The sequence below is a fragment of the Schistocerca gregaria genome, chromosome 6, assembly GCF_023897955.1.
Source record: "Schistocerca gregaria isolate iqSchGreg1 chromosome 6, iqSchGreg1.2, whole genome shotgun sequence".
NCBI lineage: Eukaryota > Metazoa > Arthropoda > Insecta > Orthoptera > Acrididae > Schistocerca > Schistocerca gregaria.
The window spans coordinates 214,001,923-214,017,100 of NC_064925.1; the positions used below are offsets into that span (position 1 = coordinate 214,001,923).

Consider the following 15,178-nt stretch of genomic DNA (forward strand, 5'->3'; position numbering starts at 1 on the left):
CGGCGATTCGTTCCGGAAGGGACGTACACATTGATAAAGCGGACGCCTTGCACCGTTACGGCCATTCCTCTAGCGTCGGGGAGATATCCGTCTTCGTCCGCCTCGAGGCCCTCTCTGAGGAGAATTGCGACTCCACTGTTAGCTGGCGAGGCGTGGGACACATGAGCCGTATAACAATAAATATCCGGGAAATCGGCGACGAAGACTTCTTGGAGAAAGACAATGTCAACGTCTGCTGCATTGAGCATGTCTTGGAGCAGCGACAACTTCGTACGTGTCCGAATGGTGTTAATGTTGATGGTCGTTAAGCGATAGGTCTGTAGATCATCTCCTGCGGTGGGGGCCGCCGTCAGTGTCGCCGTAAAAGGTGGGGCCTGTGATCTGCTGGCCGCGCCCGCGCCGTCATCTGTTGCTACTCGGGAGGGGCCGAGTTGTGGGAGGAGAGGCCCCTCTCCTCATCCACCACAGCGGCCGTAGAATCGTCTTCAATATCATCCGCCCAAGGTCCGTAAGTTAACGGTGGCTGCGGTAGAACGCTTGTGGGCTGAGTGACTAAGGGTGAATCCGCAGTTGTTTCCGGTTGTGTACCAACGGCGGGTAATGTGCTGGCCATCAGTTTGCCCGAGAGAGCGGAATCGGGTTTGTCAAAATCAGACAAAGTGACAGGTGAGGGCGATCTCGTGTCATCCATTTTCCTCGTCGTTTCGTCGGCCGTCCTGTCGACAACTGGAGAAGACATCCGCTGGAGGCAATCGTCTGAGGGTGTGCGAATTCGCTTTTTATGTTTTCTCGGTGACCTTTGTTTGCGGACGTGGGTTTCTGTGTCCGAAAGAGCTTGTGGCTCCCGTATAGCATCTGCCTCAGGTAGAAAGGCTGAGGTCGGTACAACCCTAGCGTCGAGTTCCTTTCTCTTGTCCGAATCTTCATGTGGAGTCGATGGGCTGAGTTCTGCAACCTCTGCAGACACCGTAATGGTGTTGGTCAATCCTGGACCGGCGACAGGGGCGCATTCTAACGCTTCCTGTCTTCCTGGGGGGTTGTCGTCTGTCATGACAGTCGATCGTGTCACCTCTGCGTAATTGAGGGGGAGGGCCGTGAGAGTAGGAGGTAGGAGGTGGCGTCGTGTCATGCAATGGAAGTTGTGTAACCCGACGTTGAATACACGCCGAGCGCACATGACCCTCCTGGCCGCAACCAGAACGAGTACGAGGTTGTCATTACTATTGCTCGACAGCCACCTATGACTAAGTAGGATGGCACATGTTTCTTTAATTCAATTTTCACTTGTCGGACGCCGTTGAGGACGTGGCACGTCTCGAAGGTGTTCCATTTTTCGGCCACGTGGCTAATTACCGTCCCATAAGGGCGGAAAGCTGAGGTAACGACGTCCGGTGGTACGTCGAAAGGGAGTTCGAAGACTCTTAGTGTGCGTAATCCTAGTCCAGCATGGTCAACAGTAACGTCTCCAATGTGACCATCGGAGTGTTTGAACTTGAGTGTTCGCGCATCTGTTCACAACTGCGTGACATGTCATCGACCATCTTGACGTAAACGACGCTACTTGTGATGGATAGGTGGATACCGATGATGTGCTGTGTTGGTATTTGAACTTCGTCACGGATGAATCGTTCGACTTCAAAGGCTCGTGGTCGTGCGTAGTCGGGCTGGAAGGTGATCTTGATGGTAGCTTTTCTGTACGAATGAGCCATGGCGACTCAGTGTTAACGGACGCGAGTATTAGCTGCGGCGAGGAAGTAAACAAACTACGCGCGCTCGCGACTCTGCGGACGGGACGTAAACAAGACGTCCGCGCCGCTCACCGGTCGAAAGCAGACTGAAAATGTGTGCCCCGACCGGGACACGAAACGCCAACTGAAATGTACAACTAATACGAGGTAGCAGAGGTAGTTACTATACATGTGGTTACAGTGTTGTCAGATTGTCACTCTTTAATCGTTTTTGTGCCAGATGTACTCGCCGAACGAAATTTTGTGGCAGACATTTTTTTACCGCTGGCATGGGTGGAGTCGCGCTGAGAAGCCTGAGTGCGCGAATTTCGCTTTACCCTGTATACTCTCTTCGCCGTGTCACATGGCCACAAAGCCTCCATACCACATCCAATCGTCATAAAGAGGTGTTACAAACCTAGGGAGGTGCGCTAAATCGAGAGTCTCGGGTTCCGACCTGCCTCTAAAAGGCGCCAAACACTGACTCATGTAGTGCAGGAGGTCAGCAAAGTGTGACGTCGGCCTGTCTCCCTTATCTCAAGCGATATGAGCCGCAGCTAGGCCGTGTCCAGGCCGTAGCCTTTCCGTACAGAGCCTGCAGCGACCCATCAGCTAGTCAACAACGCGCACGCGACATGCCGAAGGTACGTAGTGGGTGAAACATCAGCTTATCGTCTACCGATTATGGCCACTACTTTGCGCCGTACCACGATAATCACTGTACTTGCTGCTTCCACATTACCGTATTCTGATCGTACTCATTTTGTACATTGCTGGCCAGAAGTGCCCTACCAATTTGCAAGCGTCTTTGCTTAGATTCAGGGACGATTTTGCAGTATTCGACAGCCGTGCTTCACATCTACTGCAGAATTCCTTCCAGCAGTGGCAACTCCAAACTTTTACATCTGTACTGATAATAAAGCAGTAAAACCGTCGTGTCTGCGTTTATCTTTGAACACGCTGACCTCCAGACAACTAGACAAATTTTCGTGCTGTTTCCGCAGTTAACTTCAACATAGTTTGGGGCATCGTGTAAGCTTTACCTCATCAAAATCATATCACGAAGAAATAAAAAGAAAAAAGGAAAGAGATATTCATACAGATTGCAAAATTGTATGTGTCACATCCCCTCCGAAACCAATGGATCGATTTCAGCCAAACCTGTCAGACATATCAGTTATTGTCTGGAAAGAATCGCTATGGGAGGGGGAGGGGGGGAGGGAGGTAAGAACTAGCTACGTCTCAAAGAGGTAAGGGTGGGTATGAAAAAGAAGTGTAGGCCACGACGAGCCAGTACCCAGACTTTATACATCCAGTGTTTGAGAACAAGAGCACTTAATGACTAGCAACAATTTAATTTGAAACCTCTACGAAGCTTTTTCTCGCTGACATCAGTCCACGCCCTCTCCCTTGCAGAGCATGTTGAGTTCAATGGGTAGAGTGGGGGCAAGCGTTATGCTCTTGGAGAAACACATGTTCCTTTTGTAGAAACAGCAAAAGAACAGGTCGAAGAATGTACCGAGCGCCCGTTAGCATCCCCTCCAGAACACCATGGTTGAACGAGAGTTTTCGTTTATCGCATCCCAGAGCAGAAGGCTTGGAGTGGGGCCAGCGTGTGTCGGACGAATGAACTCTACGAGTCAGTGCCCACCAGGTCCATGTTGTACTCGCAAACGACCCTCACTTGATTGCAGGCAGAATCTGCTTCCACAGCTGAAGACCTCGGCGCGCCATTTCACCTTCCAAGTGATCCTCTGACGGAACCACTATTACCGTGCACATCGAGGCTGTGGTGTATGCAGTCTACAAGTGTGTGTGCCCGTAGTCCAAATGTTAACAACCGATTAACAACAGTGGGGCTCTCAAGCCCCCTTATCTATGCTGGTGTAGCTGCACGATCTGCCATTGCTGCCCTTACAACACTTAGATCCTGGGAGGGGGGGGGGGGGGCACGTGTGCTGCATGGATATCTAGAATCTCGTCTACGGGTGCGAGTACGTTCACCTGACAACCGAGACCAGCATCGCGGCACAACCGACGTAGCGCGTTCAGAAGGACCGGAAGACCACAGCTTGACCCCTTTCAAACTCGCTCAGTTGAGTATAGGAAGCACGAGTGCCGCTCTGTGGAACGTTTGTCTGCTTGCTTCACACTTCTGCACCACACTGAGCTGGGAGCATTCGCTTTTAAAAGTTAGATCAAATGGCGGTCTGGTGGCAATGTGTCTATCTGCTGGAGAACAGCGTTGTAACCGTTATCAGTACATCTATCATGCAGGTGCCATACGCCGTCATCGGATCAAAATCGACGTCATCTTTACCAGTGTACTTATCTTTTTTCCGGCAGTGTATTTAAATCCGGTGAGGAGGGTAGCAAGGGAAGTACGGTAAACTCGTCCTGCTGATCTTTGAATCACGCACTTACACTGCGAGCTGAAAGAGACGTTGCATTGTGCTGCTGGTAGATGCCATTTTGCTGAGGAGAAAGCAAACTGCAGCAATTGTGGAAACGGTCCACGAGGACAGATTCGTATTTGTGTTGATCCACTGTACGTTCCAAAATGAGGAGTGCCGTGAAAACATCTCCCAGACCATAACGCTCACACCTCCGGCCTGGGTCCTCTGCTTTCAGACGTTTCACGCCGTATAAGCCAATGGCCACCTGTTCGTTGGAGCATAAAACGTGATTCATTTGAAAAGGCTACTTGTCACCACTCGGTGAATGTACAGTTGAGGTATTGGCCTGCCAATCCCACCTTTAATCGTCTATGACAAGCCGTCAGCATGGGTGCACGAACCAGGCGCCTGCTGCAGAGGCCCATACACAGTAAAGTTCGCTGAATGGTCGTTGAGAAGACAAAGCTCGTAGCCCACTGGTTCACCTAAAATCTGGACAGTTGCTCAATAGTTCTACTTCTATTCACCCTTACATATCCCCGCAGCCGTCGTTCACCCTGCCTTCTATGGACCGGGGTGCATCACAGTTGCCATGGTGCCGGTTTTGGATACCACCGTGTTGCCATGCGGCACGCAGACAGTTTACGAACTTAGCCGTTTTGGAAATACTTCAACCCTTGGCCCGCTTGACCCGAAACCCAATGATCATGCCCACTTGGACGTAAGATAAAGCGCTCCGTTTCTGTGTTACGACAATAACTGCACTGTTTTCAGAGTCCCATCGGCACGCTTTATATACCCTCCAGCACTCGTGCTGTCACCTGTTGTCTGTGAGTCGTAACTGCACATCTATGAGGTGGTCCTATTGATGGGACTGGACCGTGTAGTTTGTAGTTTTGAATACAACATTCACACACAAGCACTATCGACGAGTAGCCAGCTTACGGTATCCATTTCACGCTGTTAACGGAAAAATACATACGGATTGGCTGTGGTTTGAATCTTCCACTAGCAGTCTCCAAGCTGCTCACTGACTATTAATTCTAGGTCAAAATTTGTTCAGTCCACCACGCGGAATTAAGGTTTTCGAAGTAGGTCAAGGTTCACATAGAAAATCCGGAAATTGTACAATCATTCTATCCAATCGTCAGTTACTGCTTTCCAACACCACACGATCTTCTTAAAACCAAAATTAAAGCGCCTTTTCAGAGCTCAGTGCTAACACCTCCGATCCCCGAATCTTTTTATCCCCATACTGTAGTCTCCCAAGCCATAATCTGCACGAAGGCGCTCTGTGGTGGTCCTATGTAGTTTGTAGTTTTGAATACAACATTCACACACAAGCACTATCGACGAGTAGCCAGCTTACGGTATCCATTTCACGCTGTTAACGGAAAAATACATACGGATTGGCTGTGGTTTGAATCTTCCACTAGCAGTCTCCAAGCTGCTCACTGACTATTAATTCTAGGTCAAAATTTGTTCAGTCCACCACGCGGAATTAAGGTTTTCGAAGTAGGTCAAGGTTCACATAGAAAATCCGGAAATTGTACAATCATTCTATCCAATCGTCAGTTACTGCTTTCCAACACCACACGATCTTCTTAAAACCAAAATTAAAGCGCCTTTTCAGAGCTCAGTGCTAACACCTCCGATCCCCGAATCTTTTTATCCCCATACTGTAGTCTCCCAAGCCATAATCTGCACGAAGGTGCTCTGTGGTGGTCCTATGTAGTTTGTAGTTTTGAATACAACATTCACACACAAGCACTATCGACGAGTAGCCAGCTTACGGTATCCATTTCACGCTGTTAACGGAAAAATGCATACGGATTGGCTGTGGTTTGAATCTTCCACTAGCAGTCTCCAAGCTGCTCACTGACTATTAATTCTAGGTCAAAATTTGTTCAGTCCACCACGCGGAATTAAGGTTTTCGAAGTAGGTCAAGGTTCACATAGAAAATCCGGAAATTGTACAATCATTCTATCCAATCGTCAGTTACTGCTTTCCAACACCACACGATCTTCTTAAAACCAAAATTAAAGCGCCTTTTCAGAGCTCAGTGCTAACACCTCCGATCCCCGAATCTTTTTATCCCCATACTGTAGTCTCCCAAGCCATAATCTGCACGAAGGCGCTCTGTGGTGGTCCTATGTAGTTTGTAGTTTTGAATACAACATTCACACACAAGCACTATCGACGAGTAGCCAGCTTACGGTATCCATTTCACGCTGTTAACGGAAAAATGCATACGGATTGGCTGTGGTTTGAATCTTCCACTAGCAGTCTCCAAGCTGCTCACTGACTATTAATTCTAGGTCAAAATTTGTTCAGTCCACCACGCGGAATTAAGGTTTTCGAAGTAGGTCAAGGTTCACATAGAAAATCCGGAAATTGTACAATCATTCTATCCAATCGTCAGTTACTGCTTTCCAACACCACACGATCTTCTTAAAACCAAAATTAAAGCGCCTTTTCAGAGCTCAGTGCTAACACCTCCGATCCCCGAATCTTTTTATCCCCATACTGTAGTCTCCCAAGCCATAATCTGCACGAAGGCGCTCTGTGGTGGTCCTATGTAGTTTGTAGTTTTGAATACAACATTCACACACAAGCACTATCGACGAGTAGCCAGCTTACGGTATCCATTTCACGCTGTTAACGGAAAAATGCATACGGATTGGCTGTGGTTTGAATCTTCCACTAGCAGTCTCCAAGCTGCTCACTGACTATTAATTCTAGGTCAAAATTTGTTCAGTCCACCACGCGGAATTAAGGTTTTCGAAGTAGGTCAAGGTTCACATAGAAAATCCGGAAATTGTACAATCATTCTACCCAATCGTCAGTTACTGCTTTCCAACACCACACGATCTTCTTAAAACCAAAATTAAAGCGCCTTTTCAGAGCTCAGTGCTAACACCTCCGATCCCCGAATCTTTTTATCCCCATACTGTAGTCTCCCAAGCCATAATCTGCACGAAGGCGCTCTGTCACATTGGCCCGGAAACATTGCGACCATTCAATTCTAATCCTCATTAATCCGCATCTGCTACCTTGCACCAACCACATTATCAACATTTTTAGACCAATTTATTAAATAACTAGGTGATAAACCAAGTATCGCGCAGGCATTAATTTTGACAATTTTCTACGGAAACGAAGAAAATGAACCATTTTTGCTGTGTAATATCTAAAAAAATACATTTCCATGTTTTCCCGGAAACACCTTTGAAGTTATGAAACTCGTACGAAGTATACTTGTAAGCCAGAACATTATGACCACTACCCAACGCGACGTTGGATGCCGCCTGGTGGATTGTGAGCACGTCACACACTAACTAAAGCATGTAAGCGCAGCAGACATGGACGGGGGTCATCCAAGCGAAGATATGGGCTGCAAATGGAGAAATCCATTGAGATAAGCAACTTTGAGAAAGGCGCCTGTAATCGAGTATCTAGAAAACGGCTATGCTGGTCCATTGTTCACGCGCTATTATCGTGAGCATTTTTGGAAATGGTCATGACGGCAGTGAAACTATAACTAGGCGCTAAATGGTTGGTCGTCCACAAATCTTCACAGAACGTTGAGTTCTGGGGCTTATCTGCTCTGCAAAGTAGCTTACATGGTGATCTCTGGTATCTCGGGGCACTCACGAGTGTTTCGGAGCACATCGTACATTGTTGGACATGGAACTCAGCAGCAGACGACCCCATCATGTTCCCATGTTCACCCAATGACGTCCACAATTACGACAGCAGTGGGCACAGGACCGTCGGGATTCGACCACGGTTGTTCGGATGACTCATGTTTCTTGCTACACCAGGTCCATGGTCGTCTTCAAAAACGCTGACGTCGAGGCGAACGGTGACTCCAAAAATGCACCGCGCCATGGGCGCAGGCTGGTGGAAGCAGTATTAGACTATGGGGAACAGCACCTGTGCTTTGATGGAATCTGTGGTAGTAATTGAAGACACCATTTGAGCTATGGATCAACTGTATCCCTTCATGCTTCATGTCTTCCTCGACGGCGATATCACCTGTCAGCAGTTTAATTGTCCGTGTACAAGAGCCAGAGCTGTGCTACCGGGGTTTGAGGGGCGTTATGGTGACCTGATGTTGATATCTGATATAAATCCTATGGGACACGCCTGGGACGCTGTCGGGCGCCATCACCCCGTACACAGATCAGCAGGCGAATTACAGACATGTGCTTAGACATCTAATGCCACATATCACCGAAAATCTACCAACAAACTGTCAGGTCCCTTATACTCAGGATCAGTGATCTACTTCGTTCCAAAGACGGACAAACAAGCTATTAAGCTGGTGGTCATAACGTTTTGGTTCATCATTTTACGCATTTTGGACAAATTAAGAAACTTAGTATGCAAAATGCAAATTCTTTGCAATATATTATACAGAACTTTATTACAAACAATATTTATAGTTACCAGTCCAGGAGCTACAACGAACACATTTTTAGGTGAGCAAGCGACGAAGCTGTCCATGAGAAAAAGATGGAGAATCTACTTCACAGTATTTAAGAGACTACCGTTATGACCCGTTAATCGTAATGCCAAATGCAAGTATACTACGTGATTTTGTGAACATCTCTTTGGCAACGCCTCTTCGTAACTCTATAGATGGTTATTGTTTTCCCCTACAGCCGTTTCCCTTCGCAGTTGTACGCTGTCAAAAAACGCTGCCAGGTCTCAGGGATTTCCTTGAGTTGATTCGACTGTACAAGTGTCTTAGTAGTAAAGAACAAATGTACTAAAACTCAAGATGCCAAGCGCGGCCTTATATGCTCCACCGCGGCGGTACTGCGCATGCCAGGCACAGATGCCGGTCGGCGGCAAAGAAATACGCTTACACATGCACCACCTGTGGCGAAGGCGTACAGACATTCAAGTCGCTTATCGATGTATGACCGGATGCGGTGACACCATGACGACTTTTCTGCAGTTTAATGAGCCCAAGAGCTAGATTCCATGCTTTGTCCAAATTAAAACCATTATCTCTATTACATTAATAGCTAATCTAATCTAAAGCTTCCTTGAAAACAGATTCCTAAAAGGAATACGTTGTCAATGATATTGAAGTTTGCCTGAATTTTGCGTTAGGTCCGATTTATTGTCTTGTAACTCTGGAATTATCGCACAATCAGCTTAACAGCTCATGCATCGAAGCTGCTTACGAGAATAATATACAGAAGAATGGAAAAGAAAGTTGAGAATGCGCTAGGTGACGATCAGTTTGGCTTTAGGAAAAGGAAAGGCACGGGAGAGGCAATTCTAACGTTACAGCTAATAATGGAAGCAAGGCTAAAGAAAAATCAAGACACGTTCATAGGATTTGTCGACCTGGAAAAAGAGTTCGACAACATAAAATGGTGCAAGCTGTTCGAGATACTGAAAAAAGTAGAGGTAAGGTATAGGGAGAGACGGGTCATATACAATATGTACAACAACCAAGAGGGAATAATAAGAGTGGACGATCAAGAACGAAGTGTTCGTATTAAGAAGGGAGTAAGACAAGGCTGTAGCCTTTCGCCCCTACTCTTCAATCTATACATGGAGGAAGCAATGATGGAAATAAAAGAAAGGTTCAGGAGCGGAATTAAAATACAAGGTGAAAGGATATCAATGATACGATTCGCTGATGACATTGCTATCCTGAGTGAAAGTGAAGAAGAATTAAATGATCTGCTGAACGGAATGGTCTAATGAGTACACAGTGTGGTTTGAGAGTAAATCGGAGAAAGACGAAGGTAATGAGAAGTAGTAGAAATGAGAACAGCGAGAAACTTAACATCGGGATTGATGGTCACGAAGTCAATGAAGTTAAGGAATTCTGCTACCTAGGCAGTAAAATAACCAATGACGGACGGAGCAAGGAAGACATCAAAAGCACACTCGCTATGGCAAAAAAGGCATTTCTGGCCAAGAGAAGTCTACAAATATCAAATGCCGGCCTTAATTTGGGGAAGAATTTCTGAGGACGTACGTCTGGAGTACAGCACTGTATGGTAGTGAAACATGGACTGTGGGAAAACCGGAACACAAGAGAATCGAAGCATTTGAGATGTGGTGCTATAGACGAATGTTGAAAATTAGGTGCACTGATAAGGTAAGGAATGAGGAGGTTCTGCGCAGAATCGAAGAGGAAAGGAATATGTGGAAAGCACTGATAAGGAGAAGGGACAGGATGATAGGACATGTGCTAAGACATGAGGGAATGACTTCCATGGTACTAGAGGGAGCTGTAGAGGGCAAAAACTGTAGAGGAAGACAGAGAGGACGTAGGTTGCAAGTGCTACTCTGAGATGAAGAGGTTAGCACAGGAAAGGAATTCGTGGCGGGCCGCATCAAACCAGTCAGTGGACTGATGACAAAATACTTTGGAAGAGGGTCTGTCCACTCATTGCTTTCTTTTGATCTGGACATTAACATATGAGGCTTGAATCCGGTAGACAGATGGGGAAGGTGGTGTACGATACCTTCGAAATGTGTACGAAGTCTATCCACTTAGATTGCTTATTCAGAATGTACGTTTTTATAAACCTGTTAAATTCTTTGAATATTCTCTCTGTCTGATTCGATTGGGACCGGAATCGGGATATCAAAATTTGTTTGATACCATGGCGAGCAAGGAACGCACGCCACTGCTGTGATGTGAAATTTGAATGCTTACCCGCATTCCTATTTTCCTATTCATTATTAAACCTACTCCTGCATTACCCCTATTTGATTTTGTGTTTGTAGCCCTGTAGTCACCTGACCAAAAGTCTTGTTCCTCCTGCCACTGAACTTCACAAATTCCCACTATAACTAACTTTAACCTATCCATTTCCCTTTTTAAATCTTCTAACCTACCTGCCCGATTAAGGGATCTGACATTCCACGCTCCGATCCGTAGAACACCAGTTTTCTTTCTCCTGATAACGACATCCTCTTGAGTAGTCTTTGTCATAGCTGATTGCATTAATTTTGTGTGGACTAATAGACATGGTGCCCATATTAAAACCTGCAGCATCCTTTAGGAGGCTCGAAGGTGCTGCATTTAATTTTCCGATCGGTGTTTACTTTCCTGCTGGTTCATGTTTCTCAAAGTGGTGTTGGTTTTGTGGCACGAAGTCGGTTGGAAATGGGTCTTGTTGTTCTGATGTATTCGCTGGTGCATAATAAATATGCATATTATGCTGGCGTTTAGGGTTCAGACTTCACGAAGGTCCATCCGCTTGTTGCGTGAAGTTGTTTTGCTGTGGCTTGTGTGGAGTGTAACCGTTACTGTAAGATGTATGTTGGCCTCCACCTTGATTATGCCATTTATTTCCTTTCCAATGACGATTTGAATTGTAAGACTGATTGTTTTGATAATTGCCGTTGGCCGACTGTGTATTTCCGTATTGCTGGGACTATGTGTTATAATGTGCGTTTCCGTACTGCTGTGGTGACGAATTGAAGCAAAGCAAGCGCTGTATCATGTATAAGATACAGAGGCGAGCGAGTGCACGGGACTTACCCTAGTTCACTGCTAGTAGCGTCACGTCATCGTAACGCGCCTGCATATAGTATTGCACCACATTTAACATAAAAGTAAAAATTAAGATTTGTGTGTAAAACTTTGTTAAAGTATAGTTCTATGTAATAATGTTTCAGGTAACAAATCTTAATGTTATAAAATTAGTAGTTTACGTAAAATTCACGTTTTGAAAGAAAAATAGGAGGCGCTAAATAATGACGCTAGGAAGCCAAAATTTGGTGAGAAGGTGCAGTAAGAAGTCATTAATGAGTGGTGCTGGTTTCCAAAACCATAAAACTAAAATTGACTCCAGAATCCGCGTTTTTCGGAAAAATCAGAGGCGCGAAATAATAGAGCTACAATATTGAAAATTGGTAGGATGCTTCAGTTCACCCTAATAATAATAATGGAAATACCACAATCAGTTACCTCTTCTAGTTTTTTAGTAATTTAGTAAAAACTACTTTTGTGAGTAAAATGTACATAAGCATTATAGATTAAGTACTTTAAATTTTAATGATAAAACAAATTCTTTAAGACCAATGATCAGATAGGACAATTAACAAAGCTACACCAAGTTTTAGTCTTGTAGCATAATTAACAGCTGATACAAGTCTTGATAAAGCTATGGTTCAGAGGTAACAATCTACCGTTAGTTCCATTGTAAAAATTCTAGAGAGTAAAGTTTTAATTTTAGCGGGCTGAGATTTTCTACGTGCTTCTGTACTGCTCAGATGTATGTATACAAAAATTGAGAAGTTTGTAAAGCTATTATTAAATGTGATATTTAAGATTATGTGCCTGAGATAGCGATCATTTGGAGGCTGCAGGCATCTGCATAGGAACGGAAAGAACAGATGCTCTCTTGGCGGTACGCGCCGGAGCTATATAAAAAGAGCGGCAGAGGCAGTAGTAAGCTCACTCCGCATTAGACCAACGCCTAGTCCACGCGAGCTTAACGTCCGATCGCGCCTCGCCTCGGGTGACGTCATAGCGGGCTGTGACATGCGCGTACTTAGCAATGTAAACGGACATTGAAAATTGCGAGGACTGTACACCGTCCTGGATCGTTTAGACTTCGGTAACAAACTGTTATTGTGCCGTCCGTGTGAAGTATAATTCCGCGTGGCAAGTGGTGACTAACTCCACTTTTAAGGCGAGCATTAATCTTTTTTTTTTAACCTTATTGCGAACTATTAATAGAGCACCGTTAGTTAGAGTAATGAACTATTCGGGAGGAACTTGCTGTAGAAGTCGCCTCTGAACTATTAAACGATTGGCTGAATTAACAATATTTAATGTCTTTAGCATTTTCAGAAGTTTCGAGTAATTTGTGTGAGCCTTTAAGATAATAAAATCTTGTTTGGAACTTTAAATTTTATTGAAGCAGCCCTAATCCCGTGAAGAACTATGGATATTTTTCGTTTAGCTGGGCTGTACAGGAATGTGGCCGTGCAGACTGGGAACTAAGGTCAGTAAGTTTCCCTTCGCTTTCTGACTGGCCACCAAATTAGTTGCCAGGCTCGCGTGATTTAAGGTGGCAATGTTCAACTTTCATTCAACATTAAACAACGACTTCTTCGCCGCCCCACATATGTTGCATCGGCAATAGTCTGTTACGTGAAATGAACATTCAAACAACTCATTCGACAACTTCTTCGCCGCCCCACATATGGTGCATCGGCCGGGAAAACTGAATTAAAAGCAAATAAAAGTGCTCGATGTGTGAAAGCGATTGGTATAAATTAACGAACTCGGTAGGCAATAACAGGACACTGAATTGAACTAGTGTGGGAACAGTGTTACCAGTAAAGGCGGGTGTAGTGTATAAACAATAAGTGTCTACCGCTGTACGTTGGTTAGTGACGATGGTGAGGAAGGCGACTATGCTGGATCGCGGCTGCCGACGGCGCTGAGACTAAAGGAAGACGGTGCGTCATCGCGGAGCTGCGCTGATCTGCGATAGGCGATTCCTGTGGCGGTACTCGACGCTACAGCTGCTGCTGCTGCCTTCAATACGTCGCGACGCGTCGCATCACGATTGCTGGTACACCGCGACGACATCATTCGTCGAAATCAAGCATTTAAGTTAAGTCAAAGACTTTTAAAATATTTATTAACTGCTGCTAACAAACTAAAAGATATGGAAAGTAGTGTACATTTCAGAAGGGAACCGGTCTCTGACCAAGAATCCTCAGGATCAGGAATTGAGTTTAATGAGGATGGTTCCATTAATCCCTCAAATATTGAACTAGAACGTAATTTGTCACCAGTAAATTATGACTTTAATTTAAATGAGAGTGCAGGGATGCAATCAATAAGTGAAATAGAAGTCAAAAGGGAGCCAGTAGAGTTGCTAACTTTGTCAGGTAGTGAAACTGAGCTCAATATATCTCCAGCTCAGTCAAGTCAAGAGATACAAAGTATCAAGGTAGAAGCTCCGGATTGGATGCAAATACTGTTTGCCAAACTCGAATCAAACCAAAATAAAATTGAGGCTAAAATTGAGGATAGTAATAAAGAACTAAAAGAAGAACTGCAATCAAAATGGAATAGTTTGAATTATAAGATAGATGCTATTCATCATGACATTCAAGTAAAAGTAGGGCAACAGTTAACTAAAATGCATAGTACTTTCAAATGTGAAATAGATCAAATTCAAAAAAATTATCAAGAGGCAGATGAACTTTTGGAAGTGAGGTTGTCCGAAAGATTGAGCAACGAGTCCAAACTTTGCTCTGACAAAGTTAAAGAGGTACAAATTAAAGTAGATACTTGTCAGAAAAACATTGAGAAAGTAAAAGAAACCTGTACCGAAATTCGTGGTGCAGTGGAACAAAGATGTTCTGCCAGGATAGAAGCAGTAGAGTCACAAGTAGAGGAATTAAATACTAACATTGCTAACCTAGAAAATAGAGTAACCTCTGTTAATTCTAGTCATTCTACTGTACAGCATGTGACTTCAGTTGACGCCGCTTTTTTAGGGTGTCGACAGTTTTTGCGCTTTGATCCTGATAAGTACATTCACCCTATTGAATTTTGGAATGACTTTGAGGATGTTCTCCCCAACACTTGGTCAGAAAGAGAAAAAATTTCATTTATAAGAAGTCATTTGTCAGGTGATGCTTTGCGATGGTCAGCGGATGTAATGATCAAATGTAAAACTTTATCTGAATTTAAGTCTGCATTTCTCAACGAATACTGGTCACATAACAAACAAAATGATGTGTTAAGGGAATTCTGGAGTGGTAAGAAGTTTTTCCCAGGGCGTGAATCAGTAAAGGATTTCGCTAGGAAGTGGGTTTCAAGACTGTCACATTTGACAGAAAAGATGAAGCCAGATATGATCATTATGGGTTTAGAAGGTAAGCTGCCGTGGTACTGGCAGAAGAGGATCATTTCCGCCCCTAGAGATAATATAGACAAATTTATTGAATATCTGGAAAGAGTGGAAAGAGTAGCTGCTGCTGAGGAGCAGGTGCAGCAGAATAACAAATCTTCTAACAATCACGTACAAAATAATGGAAAC

At 44.7% G+C, this 15,178-nt stretch overlaps 1 protein-coding gene across 1 annotated transcript in view; it reads left to right on the forward strand.

Moving 5' to 3' along the window:
• Nucleotides 1-2,338: 2,338 nt before the first annotated feature.
• Nucleotides 2,339-15,178, forward strand: part of LOC126278480 (slit homolog 1 protein-like) — a 187,769-nt gene continuing 174,929 nt past the window's right edge. The window contains exon 1 of the mRNA XM_049978631.1: nt 2,339-2,371. Coding sequence (XP_049834588.1) covers nt 2,363-2,371 — 9 coding nt within the window. The 5' untranslated portion in view covers nt 2,339-2,362. The remainder of the gene's footprint in view (nt 2,372-15,178) is intronic.